Below are 23,941 nucleotides of genomic sequence, written 5' to 3'. Positions count from 1 at the left end.
ATATATATATATATATATATATATATATATATATATATATAGTTTAGCGATATAGTAAATATTATGTCACAACTCCACACAAGTGAATGTGTACCCTTGTACTTGCACACACGTCTTTGCTCACAGTTGGGCCCACTCCTCAACTTGACTGACGATAGATCCAGGTGTAACTCACGCATCTACACTTCCCATTGCCTCACAGGTGGTAAAAGGGACAATGTAAAGACCGACCACTGGCTGCAAAACCAGCTCCTATGTCTAATACACCAAAACAGAATTTAGGTACTTACTCCTTTTCTCTGACCAGTCTCATTCATACATCACTTCCATACTTCCCCACCCCTGAAGCTGAAGTCAGATGGAATGGGAACTATCAGGGGAAAGCGCCAAGCCATTACGACTATATAGCACTGGGAAGGGGTCAGGATAAGGATTTGGGATGGGACAGGGGAAAGACCGATGTGGAAGTACTCCCATATCCTTCACGTGGTCAGGCAGGACCACGGGTGACTGGCCCGGTGTTACGACACAGGCCACAGGGTGGCGGAAGGTACCTCCAGTGCTCTAAGCTGGGCACGGTGGAACGAGACGGCAGATGCAGCTAGTAGTCCTACACAGCTAGCGTTGGTACCACGCCCTCAGCACGGCGTGGTACGGAACTGCACAGTGCGGTACGGAACTGCACGGCGTGGTACGGAACTGTACGACACTGTTTGGAAAAAGTTATGACACGGCTTGGAAAAAGTTATGAGTCCCCACTGTTTCACATGTAATTCCCCAGAATTACGAATTCTAGGTTCCCTTCACAACACTGGAAACCTTCCCGAGTTCGTCTCTCACATGTAGCTTCTGACTAAGGCACAATTGACGATGGATGTCACTACCACACGCAGATAACAGCCACCACAGTCCACTTTCTCTGGGAGGCGTTCAACGATCACGGGAAGGTGACGATCCCAATAAAGTTCATTACCCATCTTTACTTTCTAATTGTGCAGTGCGAAAAAATATGTACACTGATCCTCGTTGTTACAGTAAGTACTAACTAAACCGGTTGATGGGCTGCATAAATCCTAAGAGACATCTACTATTATGATAAAGTGGCTTGTAATATTCTTGTCTATGTGACTCATGTATTTGACTAAAGGGTTCACCCCCAATAACCTTGTGGCGCCTCACTCACTACATATCTCCAGTCAGATTCATTTCCATTAACTCGAAGGGAGGGATAGATAGATGTATATATATATATATATAGAAAGCAAGCTAGATGGATAGGTAGATAGATGGGTGGATTGATAGACGTATGAACAGATGGGCAGATAGTTTAATAATCAGCTGGATACGTAGATATATGGGATACAGACCCACGCAATGCCGGGTATCCTTAATGTATAGAAAATATTAAAAATATATAAATATGTTCAGACGATGCGTCACAATAACGTGGCTGAAGATATTATGACCAAACTACACATCAGAAAACAAAGAAACGACGACATTTCGGTTCATCTGGACCATTTATGAAGTGTTGTGATCAGCTTGATAATGGTCCTAGACGGACCGAAACGTAGTTGTTTCGTCGTTTTCAGGTGCATGTGGTTTGGTCATTATTGGCCTAGTATTGCTTACTTAGGCCTAGCAGCTCCTCGAGATCACACTGGCTTGGGGAGTATCAGGCTGTTACGGCCCTCTCGGGACGCAACGGGGTTCTTACTCTGATGTAGTTAGAGGAAGATATATATATCCGGCCCCAAGCCAGTAGAGGCTTTCAAGGGATGCGATCCGTGACGCAAGTATCTTAAAGGGAGTAGGGAAAGAAAGGTAAGAACTTAATATAATATAATATAACCTTCACCATTTAAAATATATAAAAGTAAAACGTACACAAGGGGGAGGGGTATTAACACTTTACAAAGGGGGTCAACACTGTAGTCTTCTGCTGGAGACTATGGATCCTTGAAGCTAGGTGCGGAGTCCGCGGTGCTTTCTTCGTGGCCTCAAGACGTGTCCTCTGAGAACGCCGAGTCTACCCTGGCCACAGGTCAGCCACAACACAGGTCCACTGGGGGCACCGTCGTGGAGGCCGTCAACCACACGTCCAGCAGGTCTGCTGGCAGGTACTGAGCCACCAAGGCTGGTACGGCCACTCCACGAACGATAAAAGGGGTACGCCCTAGACAGGAGTCTCGTGTGATATCACCAATCACCCTCCTGTCCTCGATACCCCAGTGGATTATCGTCTCCAACCGTCGGTCCCGGGTAAATCCTTCCACTGCCACTCCACTGGCAGGCTTAACACACCACAGTGTTCTTCCGGGGGGACGACGTCGCAACAGCTGCAGCAAACTTCACAGTATGGAGACTGGCTGCCTCGGGTAGACTGACTCCACCTTCAACACAGTGGTCCCAGGTCGGCTCTGTAAGCAGACACGTCATTAATAACCGGGACACTAATACACCACACTCACAGGCTCAGATACAAACGCCCGACATATCCACTCCATAGATGGCGCTGTCTTCGGAGCACCACCTCACCAGAGGTCAGGAGCGGCGGTGTTGAGCGCTGAACCAGACTGGAAACTGGTCCTCGAGGCCAGTACACGCTGTCCTCACTAGGTGTCGTCGTTCGTTTGGCGGGGGTTTCGGGAGCTGACCCACAGATGGCGTGTTTGTCACTGCTCCAGGCTAGGACGCTGGATCCGGGTTCGTAACACCTCCCCACCAAAAAGAATTTGGTTTGGGGTTCTATAAAAAACACAAACCAAATTAGCAGGGCGACACAACTCCAAATGGACTTACTTATACTATGAACTGGAGAGATGAGGCTGTCTTGTCCACAGAACTTTTCTACTGAGAAACCCTGGCACAAAGGGAGCTTGAAAATGGCAGGCGATGACCTGCCTGACGTAATCTTCCACACCTCCTCTGCGATAGCAAACAGGGGCATCATCTCACCTCTCTCGAGTAAGGATCGGTGTAGACACGATCTGGGGTGACTCGACACTTCCCTATGTCGTGGCACCGATGATGGCTGACCACAGACGGCATTTCTGGTGCCGGTCCGATGGTCCTTCAGGGAGACAGGAACCTGGAATACAGGGGTCTGATAATTCAGAGTGATAGCGACAGTGGGTAAGTCAATACTTACAGCATACCCTACTAGGTTCACACCTAGTCCCAACAGGGCTGCTTGTACGTCGCAGATGGCATTCACTCTGCCACCGTCAGGTCGACCAACGTTCCGCATACCGCTGTGTTGAGGCTCAGCAGTCACGCGGGGGGTGTCAACCTGTCGGAAACAGTCACTCACATTATCACATATCGTACCTCCTGTATCATCTATTACCTCCCAGGTCCCTTCTTCAACTGCAACACTTGCAGTACAACTCTCCAATCCCTGGGACCTCTTCTCGATGTTCACGGGAGCCATCATCCTTCGGGTCGTCCACTGATCCTTACTGAGAACACAGAGAACACATAGGAGAACAAAACAAAATACCGATAGGAAACATTTGGCAAGTCGAGGGATAAGTTTCCTGAGCTTGTCATGTCCATAGCCGGCACCATCCACTAGCCTGGCTTGGACCAAAGAGGGCACTAGACCTTTAGAACATACCTCACATACCTCTGACGTCTGGGGAATCTCTGGCTGGTCCACTACACGCTGTAACTTGCCATACCGCAAGCACACCTCAGCCTTCGCTCCAGACTCGTTGGTATCCGTGGGTGTCTGCACACGAGGCCTCTTTTCTAGCTCAGGTACTTCTGCCATCGTAACCTCATGTTCCTTGTCGAGAGAATCAGGAGACACTGCTAGATCATTCTTAATCTGTAGGCGAGAGGACAAATTAAACATAGTTACATCCGGCTCTGTCTTTACTTGGACATTACCACGGCCCGTCGTTACCTCAGACCTTGATGTTCTGGCTGACTCGTCCGCTATCTTGGGATGATTGGTGCTCCAATCGGTCACCAGGTCGTTGGCTAGTACCACGTCAATCCCAGCCACAGGGAGGGTATCGACTACTGCCAACTCACAGGTGCCGCTGAAGTAAGGCGTGTCGAGATGTACTGGCACTAAGGGGGCGATGTACTGCGTCCTTGGAAACCCAACCAGGACAACCTCTGGTCTCCCATCCACACTTACTCCCTCGGGTAACGAGCTCTTCACGATCAGGGACTGGGCTGCTCCACTATCTCTGAGCACTACAATTGATCTACCAGTATGATCACTCGTTACATACCCGGTTGAAGTGTGAGGGGCCAACAAACTTGGTCCTTCCTGCGTCGTCGTAGACTGGTTTCCTACTGGTGATGTAACACAGCTCACCAACATCACCTCCCTTCGTGCGCTGCCACCTCTTCTACCTCGGCACCTAGCAGCTATGTGCCCTTTCTGCCCACAAGTCCAGCACACCATATTCCTCCTCGGGCTCCGGTGTTTCGGACTGCTAGGACTTGTTCTTCGGGGGCTACTTGGGGGAGTCTTCTTAGCACTTTGTGGGACGGGTCTTTCTTCTTCGTCGTGAGGTCTGTCAAACCGGCGCTGGTAATTCCTCGGGACGTACTTAGCAGACGGCCTATGAGTCAGGATATACTCTTCAGCCATGGTGGCTGCTGCACTCAAGGTCTCTACCTGCTGTTCCTCTAAGTACGTCTTGAGGTCTCCAGATAAACAATCCTTGAAGTCCTCGAGCAGAATCAGCTGTTCGAGGTCTTCCTTGGTCTCCACCTTCCGAGAGGCACACCATTCTTGAAAAAGTCGCTCCTTGATGGTGGCGAATTCGGTGAAAGTGTGCTCTGAGGTCTTCTTCAGGTTTCTGAACTTTTGCCTATATGCCTCAGGTACCAATTGGTACGCCATGAGCACTACTTTCTTCACCATATCGTAATCGCCGGAGTCGTCAAGGGATAACGTAGAGTAGGCGATTTGGGCCTTCCCAGTCAAAACTGACTGTATCATGATAGCCCAATTCTCCCTTGGCCACTCCAAAGAGGCAGCGACTTTCTCGAAGGCTGCGAAGAACTTCGAAACTTCTCTCTCGTTGAATTTGGGGACCATTTTGATATTCCTTACCGGATCGAAACCGCTTACTCCAGTTTGTCTCTGTCCAGCGCCTAGTCGTAATACTTCTAGTTCATGTTGTCTCTGTCTTTCCTCCCTTTCTCGCTCTCGTTCTTCTCTCTCTCGTCTCTCTTCTCTTTCTCGTTCTTCTCTTCTTTCTTCTCTTTCTCGTTCTTCTCTTTCTCGTTTCTCTTCTCTTTCTCGTTCTTCTTTTTCTCGTTTCTCTTCTCTTTCTCGTTCCATTTCTAACTTCTTCCATTCAATTTCCCGATTAATTTCCAGGGCACGCATCTTGACTGTTAGGAAGCTGATATTAAGCTCACCTGCATCACTGTCAACGTCACTGCCCTTATCTTCCTTTTCCGTGGAAGCTATGTCTGCACTTTCCTTTGTACTAGGAGTCTCGCCTTCCTGTTTCTCTTCTGCCTTCAGGTGCCGGTGAACCTTGGACAAGATCTCCACACGGGAATCACTGGCACGGATCTTGATCTCCAGGTAGGCGCTCACTAGTACAAGCTCTGGTTTACTCAGATATTTTAATCTGGCAAGACAATCTTCTCTGTTCAGAAAAGCCTGAACCTCGTCCAGATCATCGATGGTAGCTTTGTCTGCCATTGTCACAGATGGAACACTTAACGAGCACTTAACACACCGTTTACACGTTAGCACTTAACGCACCGTTTACACGTTAGCACTTAACGCACCGAGCACTGTTCTACGTCAATATTGCACTTTATCGCACCAAAACACTGCACTTGCCAATATTGCACGTAATCACTTCGGGCACCGCACTACCCAATATTGCACTGAGTCCAAGCGAACACTTCGCTCTACAATATTGCACTGAATCACTGAGCACCGCACTAGTCAATATTGCACTTAATCGCTTAATCACAGCGAGCACTGCACTGCACAATATCGCGCTTAGTCACTGAGCACCGCACAGGACGTATAACGTCACAATCGTCACACACGGGGAATTATTTACAGGGATTACGCCACTTCACCACCCCTGTCAAACATACTTAACAAGGGGACGGATCCCGCTGGGGATGCCAATTATGTTACGGCCCTCTCGGGACGCAACGGGGTTCTTACTCTGATGTAGTTAGAGGAAGATATATATATCCGGCCCCAAGCCAGTAGAGGCTTTCAAGGGATGCGATCCGTGACGCAAGTAACTTAAAGGGAGTAGGGAAAGAAAGGTAAGAACTTAATATAATATAACCTTCACCATTTAAATATATAAAAGTAAAACGTACACAAGGGGGAGGGGTATTAACACTTTACAAAGGGGGTCAACACTGTAGTCTTCTGCTGGAGACTATGGATCCTTGAAGCTAGGTGCGGAGTCCGCGGTGCTTTCTTCGTGGCCTCAAGACGTGTCCTCTGAGAACGCCGAGTCTACCCTGGCCACAGGTCAGCCACAACACAGGTCCACTGGGGGCACCGTCGTGGAGGCCATGAACCACACGTCCAGCAGGTCTGCTGGCAGGTACTGAGCCACCAAGGCTGGTACGGCCACTCCACGAACGATAAAAGGGGTACGCCCTAGACAGGAGTCTCGTGTGATATCACCAATCACCCTCCTGTCCTCGATACCCCAGTGGATTATCGTCTCCAACCGTCGGTCCCGGGTAAATCCTTCCACTGCCACTCCACTGGCAGGCTTAACACACCACAGTGTTCTTCCGGGGGGACGACGTCGCAACAGCTGCAGCAAACTTCACAGTATGGAGACTGGCTGCCTCGGGTAGACTGACTCCACCTTCAACACAGTGGTCCCAGGTCGGCTCTGTAAGCAGACACGTCATTAATAACCGGGACACTAATACACCACACTCACAGGCTCAGATACAAACGCCCGACATATCCACTCCATAGATGGCGCTGTCTTCGGAGCACCACCTCACCAGAGGTCAGGAGCGGCGGTGTTGAGCGCTGAACCAGACTGGAAACTGGTCCTCGAGGCCAGTACACGCTGTCCTCACTAGGTGTCGTCGTTCGTTTGGCGGGGGTTTCGGGAGCTGACCCACAGATGGCGTGTTTGTCACTGCTCCAGGCTAGGACGCTGGATCCGGGTTCGTAACACAGGCAAACGCTTAAGTGCTTAAATCAGATTTGTTTTTTTTCACTAAATTATATATATTAATATTTTTCTACCAGAATATCAATGAATAAAAGGTTGAAGAAAACAAACAGAATCTTTAATTTTACTTGTTAATTCAGCCACTGGCAGTCAGCAACTGGCTGATATTTAATATAAGGGTCTTGGATAAGACACGATCAGAAGAGGACGAGGGTCATGATAACTATATATATGGAGAACTTCAATATATATCGGTTAAGAGGATAGACAAGTATAGCAACTTATAAACCTGTTTATAGGTACTAATCTCCCAGTTTAAGTTAAAAAGAAATCTAGAAATCTTCAAACAAAGATGTTATGATCTGAGGTATAACCTGAAGTGACAATATAACACTTTGAAAATGTAAAGCCTAATTATAATAAAAGTATAATGCAAGTGATAATACCAGTAGGAAAATGTCAAGCTTTCTCTTTATACAAATATAATGCTAGTGACAGTACAACTAGGAAAATGTCAAACTTAATCTTTAATACAAAATTAACGGTTTGGATACACGAACTAAAAATTTCACTAATTCCTAAAAGGTTATTTTATGGTGGGGTGCTGTCCTGCCTTTATTGTGGGCTGTCTTTCATTTATTGTGGGCTGTTCTGTATTTATTGTACGTTTTCTGCATATATTTAATGTTGTTCTTTTTTTGTCTTTTGCCTTATTCTTTAATTATTGTGTGTTTGCTATTTTGCTGGTCTTTTGCATTATTCTTCATTTATTACTTGTTGTTCTGCATTTACATTACATTTTTCTCCATTTATTGTGCGGTTTTCTGCATGTCTTGTGTGTTGTTTTGCATATCTTGATACGTTCATGTCAGTTGTGCCATCTTGAGGTTGATAGTTGTTGGGAGACAACTGTGGAGTCAAGGTGTCAACTCGTCCAAGTGAGCTGGAGCATCTTAGGGTGTGTTCCCCGGACAGGTTCCAAGCACTCGTGATAGATGAAAATATTCTAGACGTGTGTAATGCTGATTTTATTAAGGAATGTTAAACAGCGCCTCCACTGGCTGAAATAATTTTATTGATAATATGAAAACGCTCTTGCAACTTGCTCCTATTGCGTGCACTTTTGGCCATCCTGCAGCGTGCTCTTTGTTCCTTCTGACCTTAGCTCCTGCACTCCTTGCCACAGCCAGCAACAAGACAGCACTTGCGGCCCCTGTTAATCCTCTGACACTCCTGGTCAGAATGACACGTGTCGACGTACCGAATGCAGTACCTTCCGTACGAGAGGGGATCCGGACAGCCTCTCCTGTAGGAAGTTTGTATTATAAGATGGAAATGCAAGAAAATGGGTTATGGAAAAACTGAAAATTAGGATACATTAAATTAATACTTACTCGAGCGAAGAAGTGAAATGCATGCAATTTGTTTTTTCACAAGCTTTGCTATCTTCTGTATACAACATTCGCTGCTGGATAATTTGGCAACGAAATCAAGTTATTATAAGGGCGTGTGATCGTTGAATTCTTTCACGTTTAGGTTAGACATACATATGAATGTATTTGGGAGGATATAAATATTATATGCCTGGAAAGGACGAATTAGGAGTTACCTAACTTGGACTATTTATTGCGGTAGACTTTATACCCCTCCCGAAGTTGATAGGCCTTAAGCCCAAAACTAAACTTGCTGGTTCATTAGGTAACTATTGTGATTAATAATCCATCAGCGGTTGATAGGCCATCAGCCCAGCACCAAACTTGCTGCGTCATCAGGAAACTATTGTTGTGGCCTTGTGGGATTATGTGGGTTAACACTCAGGAATTTATATTACCTTCAGTGGACTGTATAATGGGTTTCTTATGTGCTCCACTCAACTCCACAGGGTTGTAATTTATTTGTGTAATATATAATTAATTTAGAATTAGTCCATTCAGTACAGAATTATTTAGTTGATTTGAACTTAAGTATTTTGTCAGCTCAGTTGACCGAAGATAACTTTCAAATTGTTTAACTTTCTAAGGACCAGCATTTTGCCATTGACTCTACATCCTGTATGTATGATTGTCATTGAATGGGCTAAATAATATTTGTGAATTATTAATTAATTATGGACTTTTTCATCTAAATTATTAAATGAATAATTAAAACGAGACTATCTGAGCTACAAGTGTGTGACGCCCCCGGGGTGGTGAAGCGAGTCACCCACGATGGTTACTGATGGCTGGTGTGGCACTCAGGGACGTGCCAATAACCTCGGACACCACCTGCCGCCAGTTGTAACATTATGCTCACAATATTAATGTGTGATTACTTGTGTGTTGTAACAATAATTACATAGTGTTTAATATAGAGGTGAAACACACTGGTGTGTTGTATTCATGTATTATAACCAGCCCAACCTCACCCTTACTCCCAGGATGTACTAACTGCCCAGATGATATACAACCAAAGGAGCTAGAGGACTCAACGTTTGAGTGAGGGTCGGAGATGAACTGTTTCCGTCCTGGACGTGTAGAACGACTGTAAACCAACAAGCTGAACTATAGTTACAGTGTAAAACCATCCACAGTTTGAGCTTCAGTTTACCCCCTTGAGCAACGATGAACAATGAACAAGGGCCTCGAGCCATTCTAATTTATCCATCTCCAGCGGGAGAGAATGATTTCCGTGTTATTTAATTATTCGGATCACAAAGCCGCTCCTTTGGTGAGCACACTTACGTAGACACTCACGGGGCCAAAGTACAAAACAGACACACATGGGGGCAAAGTATTCACATGACGCTCATTGGAACCAAGTACTTACTAGAAACTCACGGGGACAAAGTACCAACAAGGCACTCACAGCCGCGAAGTACCAACCAAGCGCTAACTAGGTTACACTCGGGGGCAAAGTATCAAAGAGGTACCCACTGGGGCAAAGTAGTAACCAGGTACTCACGGGTGCAGAGTATCAACCAGGTACACAGGGGAAGAGTATCAACCAGGTTCTCGAGGGAACGAAGTATCAACCAGATTATCACGGTACGCATGGCATCAACCTTGCACTCAAGGGGAAGAATACCAAACAGGCATTCACGCGGACAAAGTACCAGCCAGGCACTCACGGAGACGAAGTACCAGCCAGGCACTCACAGGGGGGCAAAGTACTCACCAATCACTCACTGGAAACAAGAACGAAACCAGGCATTCATGCGTACATAATACAAATCAGGCGCTCATAGTGGCAAAATACAAACCTGGCGCTCATTGGGGTAATTTCTCAACAAGGCACTATCGACTATCGGAAGCAAAGTATCAAGGTACTCACAGGAGCAAAGTATCAAGGTACTCACAGGAGCAAAGTATCAAGATACTCACGGGACCTAACTAACTACCTGGCACTCACAGGGTTAAATTACCAACGAGGCACTCGAGAGGTTACACAAAGGGACAAAGTCTCACCAATAAGAAATTCATGGGAACTCTAACTAGGTCAAAGTGCCAACCAGACACTCAAGGGGGTCACACAAAGGGTTAAAATTCCACCAACAAGACATTCATGGGAACTCTGACAAGGCCAAAGTGCCATCCAGACACTCAAGGTGTCACCCACAAGGATAAAGTGTCGACCAGACACTCAAGGACTCACACACGAGAACAAAGTACGAACCAGACCCTCAAGAGGCTCGCACACAGGAACAAAATACCAACCAAACACTCAAGTGGTAACACACACGGTTCAGAGACTACATTACAGGCACCATGAAGATGGGAGGACCAATAGTAGTAATGGCAGTGATATATAGCCCTCCACCAAACGACAGAAGACCCAGGCAAGAGTATGATAGAAACAACATGGCAGTCAACACTATAACTGAGGGAACAGCCACTGCTGCCTGTAAAAATAGATCCCATTTGCTCCTCATGGCGGACTTCAATCAAGGAAGGATATACTGGGAAAACAAGCAACCACATGGGGGTGAGGAAAGATGGAGAGCTAAACTGTAGGAAGTGGCGACAAGAAACTTTTTAAGTCAGCATGTCAAGGGACCCAGAAGAATGAGAGGCAACGATGAACCAGCGAGACTCAACCTAGTCTTCACTCTGAATGAGTCTGACATAAGGAAAATCGGTTTCGAAACACCCGTGGGAATGAGCGATCACAGTCTACTGATCTTTGAGTATCTGGTCGAAGGAGGGTTAAAGTACCCAAGGAAGGCCACAGAAAAGAAAAGGATGGCATTCCGAAAGAGAAACTATGAGGAGATAGGAAAATTTCCAGCAAATATAACTTGGGAAACAGAGCTCAAAGGAAAGACGGCCCAAGACATGATTGACTACATTAAACAGAAATGTAAGGAGGTAGCAGATAAGTTCGTCACAGTCCAAAAGGAAAGAAATGAAATGCAGACGAGAATGCCATGTTTTAATCAGAAGTGTAAGCTAGCAAAGCAACTAAGTACAAGGGCGTGAAAAAACTATAAAAATAATAGGACACTTGTAAGCAAGGAAAGATACCGGAGCGCCAGGAATAAATACTTCAGGGTGAGAAGAGGGGCAGAAAATCAATATGGAAATGACATAGCAATCATGGCAAAGACTCAACCTAAACTGTTGCAAAGCCACATCAGGGAGAAAAAGAAAAGTGAAGGAACAGGTAATGAAACCGGGGATAGGGGGTAGAGAAATTCACTATAAACGACAAGGAAGTGTGCGAGGAATTCAATAAGAAATTCCAATGTGTCGTCACAGTAGAGCAAGGGGAAGTCCCAGAGATAAGAGAGGGAATATCTAACCAAACACCACTAGATGAGTTTCTGATTACCAGTGGGGAGGTGAGGAAGCATCTGCTAGAGTTGGAAGTAAAAAAGGCTATGGGCCCGGATGGAATCTCACCTTGGATACTGAAGGAAGGAGAAGAAGCACTGTGCTTGCCAATCTCCAAGGTGTATAACAAATCACTTTTCTTTCTTGGTGAACTGCCAAAAATTTGGAAGACGGCTAATGTAGTCCCGATAATCAAGAAGGGGGATAGACAGGAGGTACTGAGCTACAGGCTGTGTCACTACCATACCATGCAAGGTGATGGAGAAGTTTGTGCGAAAGAAGCTAGTGGATCATCTGAGCGGAAGAACTTTGTATCACAACATCAGCATGGGTTCAGGGATGGCCGATCGTGCCTCACGGGATTGATTGAATTAAATTACCAAGCAACTAAAATCGGGCAACAAAGAGTGGGCTGGGCAGACTGCACATTTTTTTTATTTCCAGAAAGCCTATAACACAGTACCACATACGAGACTAGTGCACAAACTGGAGATGCAGGCAAGAGTGAAAGGGAAGGTACTCCACTGGATAAGGGAGTACCTAAGCAACAGAAGACAGCCAGTCACTGTGTAGGGTGAGGTATCGGAGTGGCGTGGAATCACCAGTGGAGTCCCTCAGGGATCAGTTCTTGGACTTATATATATGTAAATTCCCTTTCCTGATATATGTAAATTGTGAGATTTTTTTCTGCGCCTACCTCCCTTAGGAGGTGGACCTCAAGCATAAAGAACTGCACACTGCAGATATTTCTACTCTAAGCATGAGACCAATAGAAAAATGAAAAGCGGGAGCAAACCGCCAGGCTTCCACCACTTGGGTGAAAACCTGTCCACATAGGCTATAGGCCATAGGAAGCCGGTGGCTGAACGGACAGAACACTGGACGCGTGATCCTGTGGTCCCGGGTTCGATCCCTGGTGCCGGCGAGAAACAATGAGCAAAGTTTCTTTCACCCTATGCTCCTGTTACCTCAAGATAGGCCGCTGGTTCCTCCGAGTTAAACAGGAGGTTAAAACCAATAAAGGGTAACCGACAGGTTCTCACAATCAAATAATTATATTTGATGTGGTGCTATGAATTACAATTCGAATTTCCCAAGAACAGCCGTCATTTAAAAAAAAGATCACATTGCAACAATCGTATAAAGTAAAACATGGGTGGAAAAGAATGGTTGAAGAGTTGACATCAAAGACCGTTTTCTATATCAAAAGAATTTATTAACAACAAGAGACTAAACTACTACAACATCGAGTTTACGTTACGTTAATGTCCATCAAGTGGCACAATAACAAAAGTTAAATAGCAACGACTTCGGTCCTTTGCTGTGCAGCTGCATACTGAACTAACCTGAACACAGGTGTGCCCACTGACGACGCAATATTGCAAACAAATAATTCACAAGCCTAGTTTACACCACAGTGAGTGATTCGTTACGTTATTGTCTATCAAGTGGCACTTGCAACACAGCTATTCAACAGCCCCTCGAGAAAGGACAGCAGTCTCCATCTTGCTGACACTTCGTGCTGACTAAATGAACTAACTGAACAATGATGCCCACTGATGACACAAGCTTGCAATCAATATTGCCACGGCTTCAAGGTGACCAGATACTTTAATCACAATCTTACAAGTCCTCCACCCTTTCAGGCGAGATACCCAAGTAACTAGGCAGGTAGTCCAACACTGACTCCCCCTATCACAACCTAATGTGAACACTCTTTGCAACTCCCTGCAAGAAGTTGCACTGTAAACAGTAAACAAAGCCAGGCAAGGTGGGATTCTGAGACACTTCTCCAGTAATCCCCAAGTTACTTTACTCTCATCACCAGACGATAAACAAAAGAGATTGCCTTAATCAATTACAAAATTGATTATGTGATTAATTACGTTAATTGACTGTCCACAGCAGTTAGAAACAAAGTACTATACGTTAATCACAAACACTTGTCTCTCTTTGACAACAACATGGTGATACTCTACGTTAATCATTAACACTTGTCTCTCTTAACACAAGTCAACTTGTTAACAATAACTCAAAGTCTCTTACATTACATCACACTTGACTCCTTTCAAGTATTCAGTGAGTAATTCCTAATTAATGTCAAACGGACAACTAATTAAATCCCAATCGAGTTACGTTAACTAAGCCTACCACTATCTTGGTAGCTTCTCAACAGTCTATGTCAAAATTTACTTTAATGAGTGTTAATTACCCTAATTAACCCCAAGCAATTAATTAACTGTCACCAGGACCGATAATTACCTATACATAAATACGTCTCACTCCGCACTAAGACGTAAGATGAGTTTGATGACTCATCAAACACTGTGAATTCACGGACCTTTGACGTTAATTACTCCACTAATTAACATGAGTGCATCTTAATTCACTGTCACCAGACAGGATATGCTTAATATAACGAGTTATGCTAGCTCCATGACCTCGCTTTACCGAGTCATCAAGATTTTTGACGTTAATTACTCCAATAATTATCATGAGCCACTAATTGCTATATCCCAGAGAGGTAATTAGTCTCAAGCAAATAACGTTAACACAAATACTGACAGATTCTGACAGTTCCTCCCCACTATGTGAATTCATAATGAGAATGCTAATTACATAATTAGCTAGAGTGGTCAATTAGTTGTCACACGGACAATTAATTGCACTGGAAACTTATCTCAACAAGCTCAACACTGTTTCCCTTAACAGCTCTCTCACTCATTAAGTAATGTGCAACCTCTTATAAAGTTAATTCCCCTTAATTAACTCACTGAATCCTTAAGTCATCAACACAACTTAAGTCATTAACACAACTTAAAGAGCACAAAGTAACCCCAGGTTACATAGGTCACACTTACAGTGGCATCTTGAGGTGATTTCGGGGCTTTTTCAGTGTCCCCGCGGCCCGGTCCTCGACCAGGTTTCCACCCCCAGAAAGCAGCCCGTGACAGCTGACTAACTCCCAGCTACCTATTTACTGCTAGGTAACAGGGGCATTCAGGGTGAAAGTAACTTTGCCCATTTGTTTCAGCCTCGTGCAGGAATCGAACCCGCGCCACAGAATTACGAGTCCTGCGCGCTATCCACCAGGCTACGAGGCATGGCAACAATAAATGCACAGCCCACATATGGTTGCAGCTACTGCAACACGATAATTACTGTACCCACACAGTAATGACACACGGTTTGGCAACAAGAAAAGTATACCTACATTACTGCCCCTGCTAATCTTGCAACAGTTGCAAGGGGACTACTGTGCGCAATCACTACTACTTCAGCAAAAAATTTACGTTAATATAAAACACCATCGCTACGCAGACAGCTGGCACTAATTCTCATAATTAGGCAAATTAACCAATCTATTGCTTGCTCTCATTAAGTACTGTGAATTCCCCTGAATAATCAAAGGGACCACCTTTCATCAACAACACAGCTCCTAGGGCAGTAATATAACGTATACCTGGTAACAACACTGCCCAAACCTACAACATAATGATGCCGTCAGCATACCCCACATGGGAGTTCCACCTGAGCAGCCGTAGGGTGAAGACGTGTCGTCTGAACACTCCGGCAGTTTGGGGAGGTTGCAGTTTTCGCCGGCAGGGGGTGTGGGGGTCTCTTACCCTCCCTGTCCAGTGTTGTTGCCTGCCTGGCTGCGTGCTGACGTGGCCGTTTTGACATGGGGGGCCTGGCCATTCCTCCTGTGTTGCGGGTAAATTCCGTGGGCCTGGAATTCATGTGTAAGGCTGGTTATCCAGCCATTGAGTTAGTTATGTGCGACATGCTTCGTGTCCCAGTGGAAGCTGTGTATGGCGTTGAGCTTGTTACGGCCCACCGGGTGATTGTCAAGTTCGTGAGGGAGGAGGAGTATCGGGACTTCCTCCGGCGGAACGATGGGCGTTCATTGCAGTTGCCGGATGGCGCCGGCTCCGTTACGATCTCGGACCGAAGTGCTGCCCTGACATATGTCAGTGTGCACGGTGCGCCTCTGGAGTTCCCTGAAGACCTTCTCCGGCGCTTCTTCGGGAGGTATGGTGTAGTCATCAGTGTGCGGGTGAACAAGCTGTCCTCGGGGAAGTATGCTGGGAAGCAGACGAACGTCCGTACATTAGGTATGCGCCTGCGGTCGGATATCCCATCTTCTGTCCGGCTGCTGGGCTACTACGTTCGGGTGTATTATGCCCGGCAGCCCCGTACTTGTTTCCGGTGTGGCCAGTTAGGGCATCAGGCTGCCGGGTGCTCTGAGACCCCTGCTGCACCCGTTAACTTATTCCGGGAGGAGGATTTCCCGCCGCTCCCTCAGGGCGTGGATTCCAGGGATGAAGTGGAGCAGGTCCCAGTCGCTGCTGATGCGGCCCCTCCTGCGTCACCCGACATGCCCCCGGTGCTTGTTGTCCCTCAGCCGAGTGCGTCTGCGTCTTCCTCGACTCCTTCTGCTGCGCCTGGTCCTGCACCCTCGCCAGGTGTTCCGGCTGTGCTGGGTGTTGGGGGGGCTGCGGAGCATCCTGTTGTGTGCGGCCCGGTTACCCATGTGGTTGAGGCTGCTGCAGTACTGCGACGGGCGTTGGTTCGCCCGGTTCGTGAGGGCCGTGGTTCTGGATCCGCCTCCCGCTATGAGGATGTGCGGCCAGTGCCCAAGCGTTCTAGGCGCTCTTCTACTGCTTGGGCTGATATGGAGGACTACGACGTGGGTGGAGCTTCGGGAGATGGTGTGGCGATTCCGGGTGCCTCGTGCTCTACGACGCTGGTGGTGGCTGATGTCCATGTGTCGGCTGTTGACGATGTTTGTGCGTCAAATTTACCTCCTGTTCTTTCTCCTACAGAAGGTTCTACGCAGTGGGAGGTGGTTGCTCCTACAGGCGTGGATGGTGTGGATCTTGGTGCGAGCCGAGGCATCAAGCTGGTGCTGAAAAAGGATGCCAAGCATGGGGGGTCCCAGCAGGTACCACGTTCAGTGGTTGACGAGGGGCCCTGTGAGGCAGCCGAGGAGGCTCCCAGTGTGCTGCCCATTGCCCGGCCTCATGGGAAGGTGCCTCTCCCTCTCATCTTGGCCTCCGGAGTGGCGAATGATGCTGACCATCCGTTGAATTTTGACATTGTTGACCGTGTGCGTCCTGATCCGTGGTGCCCTTCTACCATCTGGATTCGTCAGGCTAAATGTTTTTTTGTAGGTGTGCCAGAATTATTGCCCGATCCTCGTACGCTCCATAGTGACCATGTTTCGGAGGACATTATGTTACTTTGGAAGGCGTACTGTATTCGCTTCCCGGCAGAAGAGTGGCCGGACAAGTATGAGATCTTTTCGTAGTCTGTGTGCTTGCTGTGTGTTTGGTGTGGTGTTGTGATGTTTTGTTGTATTTTTCTTTTGTTTTCTTGTGTTTTTGATGTCGGCCCTTCAGGCCGGTGTTTAGTGACTTTGTATGGTTGAGTATTGATTTGTTTGTTTCTTGATGTACTTTGTTGTTGCATTCTTGGTCCTTCAGGCTAGTTGTTGTGTTTATGCCTGATTTGTTTTCAGGTGTGCGTGTTTATTGTAATTGTTTATTTTGGCCTCGCCTTTTGTTTACGGGGCGGATGGCTTGGTGTGTGTTTTTTTGAATAATGTATTGATTTTATGTTGCTTTACCTGTTGTACGTGTTTGGACAGTCTTGTGTTTGCACTGTTCTGTTTCCTGCTATGCCTCTTGTTGTATGCTTTGTTTTTCTGGAGGTGTTGTTTTGTACTGTGATTGCTGGATTGCCATTGTATTCTGTTTTGTGCTTTGATGTATGCTGTATTTTTCATGTTTTTTTGTGTATGTGTTTTGTTGTGCTATGCTGTTTTGTTGTGCTATGCTGTCGGCCCTTCTGGCCGGTGGTCTATTGTTTTCCTTTATGTATTCTGTATTTTTATTGTATTTAATTTGCATGCTCTGCATGTAAAAAAAAAAAAAAAAAAAAAAAAAAAAAAATAATGATGCCGTCAGCATACCCCACATGCTAATGACATCATTAGGCAATCACATTTACTGACTCACCACACAACACCGTAATCAATACACATGCAAATGAAATACATGGAAATGGTATTCACTTATCAATGAACATAATTCAAATAGCTTACCCATCATGCATCACAACCACATAAAATTATCCATAATTATACAGACCTCAGGGTGTCCCCTGACAACCCTACTACACTGGCCTGCCTACCTCTGCAATGCCCCCTCCCCGCTCAGCTCGTTGTCGCCGTGTGGGGGCTTAGTGGGCGGCTGCCGGAGTGTGATGCTCCTTGGGACAGTCCTCTGTCCTTTTCTAGCCTTGTGCTCCTGCTGCCGTCCTCTCCAATTCTGCTGGGTATCTTTTCCTTTTCCTTCTGTTTCGTTTTTCTCCCCCCTCTTCTCCTATCTGCTTGCCGTTTCCTGCCGACCTTTTGCTCGTTCTGGTTCTTCCCTTGGACTTCTTCTATTTTGACGCCCGGGTGCTTGAGGAGGCATACTCTTGCACCCGTAGAACTGCAGTACCCAACGTCGAGAGCGAGGGGAACCTTTTATTGTCAATCCCCACTTCGTCACTGAACCCGATCTTGACGGACTGTCGGTTTCTTAAGGTGGCGTTTGTGGGGCGTATACTCACGACGCACCCCTAGGAGGCCCCGACAAGATCGGCGATAGCTTCTTGTTGGGTGTCCTGCCTCTAATTGTGGCTCCATGGTGGGTGTGGGGGCACATTCGTGAGTGAATTCTTCTTTTCGTCAAGATGATAACCCCTGTTTCGGCTTCTTCTGGTTTACCTTCTCTGGCTCGTGGGGTGGGCGACCAAGCCCCCGAGTCGGTCCGTATTGGAAGACCGGGCTCTGTAGCCTCCGCTGCATTGGGCCCCGACCTTGCTCCTCCTTTGGCCTCTCTGACTCCTTCCTCTGGCTCCCCTCCCTCTTCTGTGGTTGGGTCGAGCCCCAAGCCCCCAGTGGTGACTACCTCGTCCCCTGGCGCGGCTCCTTCTCTAGTTGTAACTACTGCGCCTTTTAACCCCTCTCTCTCTGGGGGTTCTCTCCGCCGTCCTCGTCACGGCCGCCCTCGCTCGATTCCTTCCAGTTCTGCTACCTATCAAGCCTTGTTTGGTCCCGCTTCGTGGGCCAAATATTTTGATCTCCTCCCTCTTGATTCTGCGCCTCCTGACGATTTCTCCCTCCATCGATATCTCATTGATTCCGTGGATGCCTCCATTACTTTCAACCCCACTCGTCTCGGTACACGTGTCGTTGCTGCTCCTTCTCAGGATGCTGCTTCCCGCTTGGCTGCCTTATCCTGCCTTGGCGAGACCCCCGTTCGGGTCTCGAAGAACGCTCAGTTGAATGCCAGTGTTGGCACTATTTTGCTCCCGCCCCATGTTGCGACCGGTGTTCGGGACCTGCGCGACTGCCACGACGATATTCGACATATCCTCGCTGCCCAGGGTCATTCTATTCTCCAGGTGGACACGTTTACTCGTCCCCCTCGTGGTAGTCGCCGTCAACCCCTCCGGGTTGTGAAGATTACCTTTGATGGTAGGACCCTTCCACCCTCTGTCATTCTTGCTGGTGCCAGGTGCTCTGTCCAGGAGTACATTCCTTCTCCTCGGCTCTGCAAAAAGTGCTGGAGGTTTGGGCATGGTGCCCTCCGCTGCTCCGGGACTGTCTCTCTCTGTCCTTTGTGTGGTGGCGAAGGTCACTCTAAGTCGGAGTGCGCTTCTCCCCAGGCTCGTTGCCTCAACTGCGGTGAGGCCCATCCTACCTTCTCCCGTGCGTGTGTCCATTACAAGCTCGAAGCAGCCGTCCTCAACTTGAAGCACCGGGAGCGTTTATCTTTTCCTGAGGCGAGGCGCCAGGTTCGCCGGCTCCCGCCTTATGCTAATATCTCTTATGCTCGCATGTTGCGCTCTTCCTCTCCTCGTCCTTCCCGCCTTCCTCAGACTCACAACCGTTTCCGGGCCTTGGACCCTGATGCGCCCACTGCCCCCTCCTCTATCCCTTTGGGTTCTCTCCCGAAGGATCCTCCTCCTGGTCCTCTGTCTGGGGTTCCCCTTCCTTCTACCCGGTCTGTCGTGTCTTCTGTGTCTTCTTCCTCGTCCCCCTCCGATCCTCCTTCCCATCCTCTTCCTCCATCTATCGGCTCTCCCCACCGCCTGTCGGTGCGGGCGGATGTCCATCGCTCTCCTAACGGCCGTCGTGTGTGCTCTCGTTCGGCTTCTCCTGTTGAGACACTGGAATCCGTTGCCCGGTACGTAGTTGCTGGGACACCGGTCTCTTTAAGTCAGAAGCGTAAGCCTGGCTCCTCTCCTTCCTCTTCCCCGGCGGTAAGAAGGCTTCGCTTTCTTCCTCAGCTCCTCCTTCTGGCTCTGTTGCTCCTTCCCCTCCCGTTTCAGTGCTTGCGCCCCCTGTTCCTGCTATGGAGGTTTCTTTGGTCCCTGCTTCCCTTTCGGTTGCTGCTCTTGCTGGGGTGCGCTCTCCTCTTTCTACTCCCCCTCTTCCTGCTGCTGTCCTTGACTGCTCCTCTCCGTTGTCTCCTCCTCTTCCTCCTCCTCCTCCTCCGGACCCTGCCCGCCCGCCTCTGATCTGTTCTCCCGTTTCCTTCCCTCCGTCTTTGCTCAGTTTACCCATGCCCCCTAACCCTGACTTTGCTGACCCTGATCCCGACCCTGATATTCTTTAACGTGCTCTGTTGCTCTTTCGCCTTTGTTTCTTCCTTGTTCTCTGTTTTTGTCCTTTCTCTTCTCGTCGTTGTCCATTCTTCAATGGAACGTTCGAGGTTATTACGCCAATTTCCTCGAACTCCAACTTCTGATTTCGCGGTTCTCGCCCCTTTGTGTCTGTCTCCAGGAGCCAATGCTTGGTGCTCGTCCTGGTCGTTTTCGTGGCTATTCCTTTCTCTACCCCCCCCAGCCATTGCTGGGGCTTCTAATTCTTCTGCTCTCTTGATTCGGGCTGATGTTCCCTTTGTTCCTTTACTTTTTCCTTCGCCTCTCCATTGTTCTGCTGCTCGTATCTTTGTGGGGAAATGGTACACAGTTTGTTCCATTTATCTCCCCCCGAGTGTCCCGCTCTCTCTTCCTGATTTGAAACACCTCCTAGACTCCTTGCCGGAGCCTGTGCTCCTGCTGGGTGACTTCAATTGTCGTCATTCTCTTTGGGGTGACGTTCTGACGAATACCCGGGGTCGCCTCCTTGAGCCGTTTCTCCTCTCTTCTTCCCTGTCTCTTCTGAATTCTGGTGAGCCCACTCATTTGGACTCTCGGACTCGCACCCTTTCTTGTCTTGATCTTTCTCTCTGCTCTTCTTCTCTTTACTTAGATTTCACGTGGCAGGTTCTTGATGACCTCCATGGAAGTGATCATTTCCCCATCCTTGTTTCCTTTTTCTCTTTTCGCCCTTCCCTCTCTTTCCCTAGGTGGCAGTTTGCTAAGGCGGACTGGACCCTATTTTCCCTCAGTGCTACTCTCTCTGACCTCTCCCTTCTGCCCCTCTCTCGCGCTCTCCTCCTTTTTCATGACACTGTCTTCAACGCTGCCCTCCGCTCTATTCCTCGCTCTTCCTCTCGGGGTCCACGGAAGTGCGTTCCCTGGTGGAATGCGGACTGTGCTCGGGCTGTCCGCTGTAAGCGTGCAGCCTGGAAGAGGCACCGCCGTAGGCAGACGACCGATTCTTTTCTTTTCTTTCGGAAAGCGAGTGCGGTGGCCCGTAGGGCCATCCGTACGGCTAAACGTGAATGTTGGGCATCTTATGTCTCAACAATTACGTCTGAAACCCCTCTGGCCCAGATCTGGAAGCGTATCCGCAAGATAGCGGGTAAGTTCGTTCCCGATGTTTCACCGGTCCTTCACCTCCATGATACTCTTGTGGCGGACCCGTTGCAGGTCGCTTCCGAACTGGGTTCCCACTTTTCTTCTGTTAGCTCTGGTCTTCATCTTCCCCAATCTTTCCTTCTTCGTAAACCTGTCCTTGAGTCTCGTCCTTTAGATTTCTGCACTCATCTTCAGCTTCCCTATAATGATCCCTTCTCTCTCTCTGAACTTCGTTCTGCCCTGGCCCTCTGCGGTTCTACGGCGGCGGGCTCCGATGGTATTCATTATGAGATGCTTCGCCATCTCCCTCCGAGCACGTCTCAGTATTTACTGAGTCTGTATAATCGGATCTGGGAGTCGTCGTCAGTCCCTGAGGACTGGCTCGATGCCGTTGTCCTCCCTGTTCGCAAACCGGGGTCTCTGGGTACTTCCCCTAAGGACTTTCGCCCTATTGCTCTCACAAGTTGTGTCTGCAAACTCTTTGAACGTATGGTTAACGTTCGTCAGATGTGGTTCCTGGAACACCATCACCTCCTCTCCCCTTCTCAATTTGGTTTCCGCAAGTGCCGCAGCACGACAGATGTCCTGGTGAACTTGGAGGTCTATATTTGTACTGCTTTTGCTGCGAAGACCTCCGTTGTTGCCGTCCTTTTTGACCTAGAAAAGGCTTACGACACCACTTGGCGTTATCATATCCTATCTCAACTTCATTCTTTTGGCCTTCGTGGTCATCTCCCTCTCTTTCTCCGCAGCTTCCTCTCTCGTCGTTCCTTTCGGGTGCGCCTTGGTACCGTTCTCTCTCCCTCTTTTCAGCAATACGAAGGTGTGCCCCAGGGTAGTGTTCTGAGCACTACTCTTTTTCTGGTTGCCCTCAATGGTCTTCTTTCCTCTCTTCCTTCTGGTGTCTTCTCCGCTCTCTATGTCGATGATCTTACCCTTTGTTGTCAGGGTGATGATTCGCCTCTCCTTCAACGCCGGCTTCAACTTGCCATTGATGCCGTGTCGTCTTGGGCCACAGGTCATGGCTTCAAGTTCTCTACTTCTAAGACTTGTGCCATGACATTTACGCGGAAACGGGTTGTTCTTCGTCCCTCTTTGTCACTTTATGGTCATCCCTTTGAATACAAAGATTCCGCGAAGCTTTTGGGGTTATTCCTTGACACTCGTTTGTCTTGGTCTCCCCATATCTCTTACCTCCGTGTTGAGTGCTCTAAGGCCCTTACCCTCCTTCGGGTCTTGTCCCATACTTCTTGGGGGGCAGATAGGCGCACTCTCGTTGCTTTACATTCCTCTCTCGTCCTGTCTAAGCTCGATTATGGTTGCCCTGCTTACTCGTCTGCTTCTCCTTCTACTCTTCGCCGTCTTGATGCTTTGCACCATACTGGGTTGCGCCTCAGTTCTGGTGCCTTTCGTTCGACTCCCATCCTTAGCTTGTATGTTGACACTGGCTTCCTGTCTCTCAAGGACCGCCGTGATCGCTACTGTCTTCGCTATCTTGCGCGGTCCTTGCAACTTCCTTCCTCTCGCCTCTGTCGTGCTTTAACTTTTACCCCTCCTGCGGTTCCTGTTCCTCTTCACCACCTCCCTCTTTCTGTCCGGTTATCTCGCCTGCAGGATTCTCTTTCCGTTCGTATTTCTGATGTTTCTCCTCGTGTTGTTCCTTCTTTGCCCCTGTGGAGGGTCCCTCTTCCGCGGTTTTGTACATCCTTGACCCGTATCACTAAAGCTTTTACGCCTCCTACGGTTCTAAAACGCCTTTTCCTCGAGCACTTTTCTTCTCACTCCCGCTCCGTTTCTGTCTTCACCGATGGGTCTAAGTCAGCGGACGGTGTTGGCTACTCTGTTGTTTTTCCTGATCGCACTTATATGTGTCGCTTGCCTCCGGAGACTAGCATCTTTACAGCGGAACTTTATGCTATTCTCTATGCTCTTCGTCTCCTGCTTTCTCGTTGTCAGTCTTCCTTTGTGGTTGTTGTTGACTCTCGTAGTGCCCTCATGGCTCTCGGGTCCTTTAATCCGGTTCATCCAGTAGTTGTCGAGATCCAGCATTGGCTGTTTCTCGTTCACAGTAAATTTAAGTCGGTTGAGTTTTGTTGGGTTCCCAGCCATATTGGTGTGTCTTTAAATGAGCGTGCGGATGCTGCTGCCAAGGAAGCTGTCCGCTCTTGTCCCATC

The 23,941-nt window shown here is 48.0% G+C and overlaps 1 protein-coding gene across 3 annotated transcripts in view; it reads right to left on the bottom strand.

Moving 5' to 3' along the window:
* Positions 1 to 1,309: 1,309 nt before the first annotated feature.
* The window catches only part of LOC138360077 (uncharacterized), a 44,315-nt gene continuing 21,683 nt past the window's right edge, over positions 1,310 to 23,941 (bottom strand). For all 3 annotated transcript variants that reach the window (XM_069320025.1, XM_069320024.1, XM_069320023.1), the window contains one exon: positions 1,310 to 8,463. In XM_069320025.1, coding sequence (XP_069176126.1) covers positions 2,468 to 5,683 — 3,216 coding nt within the window. In that variant the 5' untranslated portion in view covers positions 5,684 to 8,463 and the 3' untranslated portion in view covers positions 1,310 to 2,467. The remainder of the gene's footprint in view (positions 8,464 to 23,941) is intronic.

Source organism: Procambarus clarkii, unplaced genomic scaffold, assembly GCF_040958095.1.
Source record: "Procambarus clarkii isolate CNS0578487 unplaced genomic scaffold, FALCON_Pclarkii_2.0 HiC_scaffold_95, whole genome shotgun sequence".
Classification (NCBI taxonomy): Eukaryota; Metazoa; Arthropoda; class Malacostraca; order Decapoda; family Cambaridae; genus Procambarus; species Procambarus clarkii.
The sequence above is the reverse complement of the archived record's forward strand: the minus strand, read 5'-3'. Positions and strand labels throughout refer to the sequence as shown.